The sequence below is a fragment of the Centruroides sculpturatus genome, unplaced genomic scaffold (genome assembly GCF_000671375.1).
Source record: "Centruroides sculpturatus isolate CEXI.00-Female unplaced genomic scaffold, Cexi_2.0 scaffold1169, whole genome shotgun sequence".
Lineage (NCBI taxonomy): Eukaryota > Metazoa > Arthropoda > Arachnida > Scorpiones > Buthidae > Centruroides > Centruroides sculpturatus.
The window spans coordinates 34,988-42,916 of record NW_019385538.1 but is presented as its reverse complement, the minus strand read 5'-3'; the positions used below and the strand labels follow the sequence as shown (position 1 = coordinate 42,916).

Genomic DNA, 7,929 nt, shown 5'->3' with positions numbered 1-7,929 from the left:
AACGAAAATGAAAATTTGCTTGATAATTCAACTACGCTTGTTGGAGAACAATAAAAACACTACACTCAACAAGCCATCAATAAAACTCAACTGCCTAACCTATAACCAAAGTCTCCTTTTAATTTGTTTTTTAAAAAAAGCGCTTGACAAACTTGCCCCGCATGCCGAAGTTCCCCCGGTCTCCCCTATACATTATAACTGTTTATCTACATCAAAAATAATTTACTTTTTCATGCCTTGTCGTTAATAATCTTTAGGATTATGTAAAAATTTGTAATTATATACAGTATTAAATAAGAATAATAAAATATTCGATTTAATGGTCACAAAAAAAATAAAGTTCCGACACAAGTAAAACCTTCTTTTTCTGTACAGAATTAATACATATTTTGTCACATAATTTTTAAAAAATTGTATAGCTTATAAAATAAAATAAACGATTTGATTCTTTTCCTTTGTATCTTTGCATCTTACAATATTTACCGAGTCTGCAACCCTGTTCACAAATTCCATGGCCAAAATTCTGCATGAAATTAAGTTAAACTCTTTTATATTTGAAATACTCACATTTTCCTTCCAAATGTTTTACGCTTTTCAACACTCGGCTAAAGATGATCCACAGAGCACAGAACATTACTAAAAGGACAGCAATCAATATAAATAGATAAGGACAGAGTATCGCTTGAAGAACACATGCGCCAACAACTAAAAAATATCCCTAAAATTAAAAAGTATAAATTGCTAATAAGTAATTCGAGATGTTAAAATTTACATTTTATAATTAATCTAATTCTTCCACTACCTGTAAAAGTCTCATCTTTGTGTTAATAATACATACGGTTGTCTGCAACCATTGTTGTTCTATACATGTTTGTTTTTTAGAGGTGATAACAATGATAACAATAACGAAGTTCAAAATATGTAAGGCAAAACTTTACAAAAATGGCGCAGACATTATTCAAGATAACACACAAAAACTTGCTTATTTAAGCTGCGAGGGATGACCTCCAATGACATGCAGTGCCAGAACGTGTGCAATTACACAAGGCCGGGAAAAAACATGAAGACAGTAAAGAGTAGAATGTCGAGATGGATGTGTGGTGTGTCAAAAGACAGAATTAAAAATGATTACATCAGAGAAACAGTTAAAATAAATAATATAGAAAAAAAAGATGCAGCAAAAAAGAAAAAAACACAAAGTCTTGGTTGTCGCTGACATAAATACCTTAAAACTGGTGGTGTTTATGTTAAAAATTACATTATATTGCTAATTTTACTTTTTTTTTTGTGTTACATTTGTGTAAACAAAACACCATATGTAATTCGCAAAATTGCCTTTGCAAATGATCATTCGTGTTAAATGTTCATTACTTTTTATAATTTATTTTACATAAATCTATAAATTTAAAATTAACTTACTCTTATAACCATGAAAGTATAGAAAGGTATCAAATCATCCATGGATTTAACATCTTTAGAAAACCGAATTAAGATTTTTCCTAGAAAATACACAAACCAAATATATTAATTAAATTAAATATTTATGTAGAACATATTTATCCGAACATGATTATTAATAGGAATACTACGCAGTGTGGCTCTACAAATATTGTTTTCCGGGATTATTATATCTCATACATTTTACAGGGTACATTTTATCGAAAATATGACTTTTAGCATTGAGAAAGTGAGGTTTATAAATTTTTACTTACAATTAATTACTCGTAATTAAGGTTTTATAAATTGATTTTCTTTGATAAGGACAAAATATTATGCACTCTTTTCCAGTATGTATAAAGCAACTTCTATGTGTAAACATGAATTATGTATTAATAATTGAAATTGATAACAGAGAAATATATAGCCTTCGCTGTGTAATATGTTGAAGAGAAATGATGAATTTTGAGGTTTACAACTATGATATAATATAATAATTAACTATAACTAAATAAACCAGCAACGTGTTGTTCAACTTTCCGGTAACATTGATAGTTTTTATAGCAGTATCTGTTATCATATTTTATTTTTAAAACATTTTATATTATAAACTATTATAAAATTGTATAAAACTGAAATTGGAGAATAGGAACGAGTTTTATAGAAAATTGTAAATGATAATAACAAGTATAATCAACATTAAGTCCGACCCTACTGGAGAAACATATGATTCCTAGTATCTCTCCCCATACACTTTCTCGAAATTTAACAGCATCCTAATACGCAAAATTCCGTGCAAAATTTCAGAAAATTTCAACAAAAACCACAGTACTTATTTTTCTAAATATCTGCATTATACCTATATGCACATGCACACGCACACAAACTAACATTCATACATTCAGAAATTATCCCAAATGTTTTTTCATTTCTTGATGTTTCAAAGTGTTCTAAGCCAAAAAGATGAAATTTTGGCGAGTCGTTTTTTGAACGATCGTCATAGTTTGTCTCTGTTATATAGGCCTATAACGGCCAAAAAACTAATACAGTCTATCCCCCTATAACACGGTAGATACGTTCCGTACTTTATGAATCTATTTTGTACGAGTACTTGCCAATCACAGCCCGGCACGTATGCGCTTTACGGACTACGACTGTTTGAGAGGTTTTCTTCCATTAAATTAATCGATTCCTACACTAATTCGACACAACATTTCCAAAATACGTATAATTTTTTTGGGAATAATCCGTATAAACTATGCTATAAAAAAAAATTGTAGGATTACTTACCGAGTGTGCACCGTTCGACGTCGCGATTGCTTATGTATCGTTATTTTGCTTATTAAGCTTGTGTTCGTCGAGGAGCAGCGAGCAAAACGGCGGCCGCGATTTCTGATAAGTTATTTTTCTGCGAAAACATCGTTGAACTTTGGAGACATCATTAATATAAATAATTTTAATCGCCGTTGAATAAGAAATGTTTCTTTCACAAGAAATGTATAAAATTCGTACTATATTAGACTTACAGTACTTAATTTACATACTGTACAGCCGATAGTAAATTCAACTTACTCGCCATATCTCTCCGTAGCGTGGCGCTGGACGGCGGAATGTATATATATAATTATAATAAAGTTACAATAAATTAAGTTAATATAGAGGAGAAGGTGGTATTATGGAACCCCAATTATATTTTAGTGAATTGTAAACAAGGTATCGTAACTACACCCACATTTTTTGTGCGAAAAGTACTGGTAACTAGTAAACTAAATGTTCCTAATTGGATTTTTCGCTAGTGTAATTATAAGTATGGTTTTTGAAGGCTTTTGTACAAAAAGTCCGAAAGTAGGCTTAGAGAAAATCGGGTGGTAATATGGAACCTTACTGTATATTTTCAAAAAAATGCTTTAATGTAGCCAAAAACAAATAGGAAAGGACAAAAAATGTTAAATAATTACCAAATTATTTACTCCAATGTATTTTATCGCAAAAATGCTTTTATAATAGAAAAATATGACCTCCATCAACAATATATATTCCAGCAGCTCTTTTTCGATATTCTCGGGAAGAATTGGCTTTCTACCTAGTGTCTTTTTCACAAATTGCTCTGGAGGAATGTCTGCTTGCAAATAGAAAGTTCGGAGGAGTTGAGTTCCATATTACTGTAAAAGCACCAATGGGGTCCGTATTTCACGCATCGCCATCTCGAATTAACTTATGTCTGTCAAGACCAAAATTTAAAAAACGTGAACATCACACAGATTAATATGTACCCCTAAGTCTCTGGAACGGAATACATGCACCAGTGAACCTACAACTACACGATTTATATTTTAAAAATAATTAAATTCACTTAGCATTCAAAACTTGCAAATTTTGAAAAAAACAAATTTGCTGATTAAATGCGGACAACCGTTTAACTAAAGTAAAAGGGGTTTTCTCCTTGCTATGGATGTCTGCCTAGTTCAGTTCAGTTCAGCCACATTCCGCTACAGTTCGCCTTTATTATCAGTTCGAAATGGGGTGGTTCCATAATACCCACAGTGTTCCATAATACCACCTTCTCCTCTATAATTATATATGCAGTACCTAATTTATATATAATTATATGTACAGTACCTAATTTAAATATAATTTACCATCGTCTGTACAGTATTAGGCCTATATATAAACTCACTTTACCCGCCTAAACTCTCCGTAGCGTAGCGCTGGACAGCGGAAAGTAGTTTGGCTGCCCGATGACGTTTTACCAAATTATAGGAGTTTTTTTTATCATGTTTGTACGGATACCGTCGCAATTTTTTCGCCGTCATATAGGAATCCGAACGTTAGGAACCCGTGTTATAGGGAGGTCGACTGTAATTCAAACAGCTTAATTTTTTGTTGGGAAATTAAAGTAAATAAAAAATAGAAATCGTAACATTCTATAATCCAACAGAATATAGCATTTATTCATAAATACACATATAGAAGAAAGACATCGGCCGTACACGAAGTGTTTAGCCAGCAGAAAAAAGAAAAGGGGAAGAGGAGAGAAAGTGGAGGGAAAGAGAAAGTGGGAAAAGTAAGAGGAGGGAAAGAAAGTGGCGGAGAAACGGAAAGAGGAGGGAAAGAGATAGACATTAGAGCAAAGTAGGATCTCTTTGAACAATGTACCGGTACATATGGCTACAGTACCCTCTATGTTCGATGTAGGCGTACAGTTTTTAGGCTACAGGGCTGTAGTGTCTTAAGGATCTAAAAGAAAACCTGAGTGTAGAAAACACCAACAATTGAGTTCCGCCACAAATAGCTAAGGTAAGAGTTGGTGATAAGTGGCATTAGTAGAAAGACATATATATACTTATTACTAATAAAACTGAACGTGACTGCGGATATTAATACTATTAACAGCTAGACAGTCAGCACGAAAACAAAACAAACACAACGACAAACTATACCAGACAAACATACCAACAAGACCCCAATATATTTATTTATTTATTTATTTTATTTTTTTTAGTTTTTAAACGTTAATGTACTAACTAACTGAACTAACTTACCATGCCCTAGAACAAACCTAACCAGATAACTAAAGCTAACAATTCTTAATCTAATTTAACCTCACTTATCATAACCTAACCAGAAAGCAAGCTGTTTCTCTAATCTGACAAAAAAACTAAGCAAATTTAGACCGAAAAAGAAAACAGAAAATAAAAATTAAAATACAAAGTTGAAAGGCAGCTATATACTGACAGTTAAAAGAAAGCAAAACAAAGCTAATTACTATCCATCCCCACGGGTGAGTATTATCAATAGCCCTGCTAAAAGATACGAATGCGAGTAGATGATGGAACGTTGTACGCATGTGAATGAATTGGCACAGGTTGCAAGATCAGTTGCACCCTTCAGCAATAGCAACTCTGATTATGCTATCCCTAATGTGATTGTACTGTACTTATATTCAGCAAGGAACTAAATGAAATGATGTTTGGTCTTGTTGAATACCACAATCACATTGTGGATTGTTCCCAAGGTTATATCTATGCAAGTACAGGGCCCGCTCTAGATGCTGGAAATCCGAACATTTGTCCAGACGCCAAAGTTTAGGGGCGCCATTTTGGCTGTAAGTGTGAGAAAAATATTGATGTGTTAAATACTCAATTAATAGAAAACGTGGTAACTCCCGAATAAAATTCCAGTCCCGAAAGTATAAAAGGCTTGCAGAAATTCTATGACATCATTTTTTGCTTTTTAGTGGTAACATTTGTGGTATATACCTCAGTGGAGGACTAAGCAGAAAGCAACCGCATAGAGTCCCAAAAGAACCTTCAAGGTCTACTGCTACTAAAAACAAAGGGATTGTGAAAACGCAGAAGATACAGATAGTCTAGAATAGGGGACCCCAAAGTGGTCGATATCGACCCCTTGGGGTCGATAAGAGTTCTCCAGGGGTCGATTAATACACGAGGGTCGAAAGGGGGGTCGATTAATACCAAAGATGATCAATTAAATTGTCTAGGAAAAAAATAGAATATTCCAATAAAAATTCGAAATACGGATATGATCAACAACATTACTGACTACCCTAGTTATAACTTGAGTTTTGCCTTAGCCTACGCCGCTTTAAGCATGTGTTACTCTGTTTTCACGCATCTGGCAACTGTATTAGTGTTGCAAACATGTTATGAACTCTGGTATTTCATTATACACACACATACGTTGCACTGTTACACTCTAGTAGGGTTGTCACTCTAAGTATTTTATATCTAAATGTAGATATTTTGTCCTTTACAGAGAAAATATCGTAATATATCGAAAATCATTAATATAGTGCAGAAGCGTTTGCAAGAAAAAATGGCCTTTCAAGTAAAAATGGAGCTATTTAAAACTTCACTGGCACGATCCGATTTTAAATATTTTTCAAACTTGCGAGTACTAAAAGAAAATAAAAAGATTTCCGACTGTGATTTGGAGATATATATTAAACATCTCGATAAATTAAGAGAAGATTTTAAAGCACGTTTCGAAGACTTGGAGAATATGCACGTTCCCGAATGGTTTGCTAATCCATTTGATGTAAAAATAGATAATGAAGGTAGTGAAACTGGCTTAGAAGATGAATTGAGTGAAATATGTGTAGATCTCGAAGCTAAAGCGTTGTTTAAAAATAAAAACCTCAGTGAATTTTGGAGCAATAACAATATTGTCACTAAACATCCCAAGCTCAGAAGCCGAACCTTTCTTACTTGTATTTCCAACTTCATATGTAGTTGAAGCTGGTTTTAGCCACGCTAACGCAATTTTGACAAGACAGAGGAACAGATTGGAAAACCGTGGTGATTTGCGACTAAAACTTACCAATTTTCAACCGAATATTAATAATCTTGCCGCTTTTCTTCAGAGACATCCATCCCACTAATATCAACTATTTTAATGAAAAGGTATGTCTACATATTTTGAAGGCATTCGGTACTAGTCGCAAAATGACAGTAAGAAGTTTTTTCATCCAATATAACTAATGTTATGTTTTCAAAGATAAGTGTGTATTTTACGTATTATGACAGGTACGGTTTAAGAACTATAGGCAAATTTCCATCTATCCATAATTTTGCTATTACTTTTTAAGATTATAAGTCAGTGAAAAATATCTCCTTTTTCTATTAATGTTATTGGGTGGATTTTATAAAATATGGGAACTATAAATTCTTTTGTAGGGTTGTTATGCGGGTCTCCTTATTGCTTAACATTAGAAATGCAAAAACGATTTAATGTTTTTGTCAAATACTTAATCTGGGGGTCGATAAGAAAGCAAATATTCTATAAAGGGGTCGACAGGATAAAAAGTTTGGGGACCCCTAGCCTAGAAAGACGCTTCGATATAGACATCGAAGTAATGAATGATATAGTTTCATGGCCAACGAAATTAACAGATGCTATCATTGACCATAATCTTAAAAACAAACCAAAAGGTATTAGGAATATAGAGAATTTCAAATCAGTGTATAGAGACAGAGATAAAGTGTATTACAAAGGACTTTATGTTCAGTTTTTATAGAAAGCAATCAAATAAAATTATGGAAAAGAGAGATTGGCTGACATTTTCAGAAAGAAATAAAAGTACTGTAAGGTCTCTTTTTATGCGGATTATTTTTATGCGATTTTGAAGTTGTGCGGTTTGTATTTCATCCAAAAATACTTGGATAAACATACATATAGGCTTGTTTAGGAAGCCCGCGTATAGACAGTCTCCAAGAATCGTGAAACGCTCAAAGCTCACTCCATTTGTTCCACTGACATATAACGTTTATGGATGTAAATGACAGCTAGATCTACCTTAATCGCTTTAGTTCCTAGCAATTTGTGATATATATGTAATTAAACATAAAAATTACTTAAAACTGAAAAAAAAACGAAAGAAATGCGTTAATTTTGAAGAAAAAGCTTCAAAGTTTAACTTCCTTTGTCTCGCCCTTCTGTGAAATTTAACACCGATGAGTCATTGTTTACACA

General features: G+C 32.9%; 1 protein-coding gene across 2 annotated transcripts in view; it reads right to left on the bottom strand.

Moving 5' to 3' along the window:
- Window positions 1–7,929, bottom strand: part of LOC111639934 (multidrug resistance-associated protein 4-like) — a 55,635-nt gene that overhangs the window by 14,056 nt on the left and 33,650 nt on the right. The window contains exons 9-10 of one of the 2 annotated variants that reach the window (XM_023385896.1): window positions 1,420–1,499; window positions 568–718 (exon numbers count right to left, since the gene is read on the bottom strand). The exons of the other annotated variant lie outside the window; for it this stretch is intronic. Coding sequence (XP_023241664.1) covers window positions 568–718; window positions 1,420–1,499 — 231 coding nt within the window. The remainder of the gene's footprint in view (window positions 1–567; window positions 719–1,419; window positions 1,500–7,929) is intronic. 2 annotated transcript variants of the gene reach the window in all.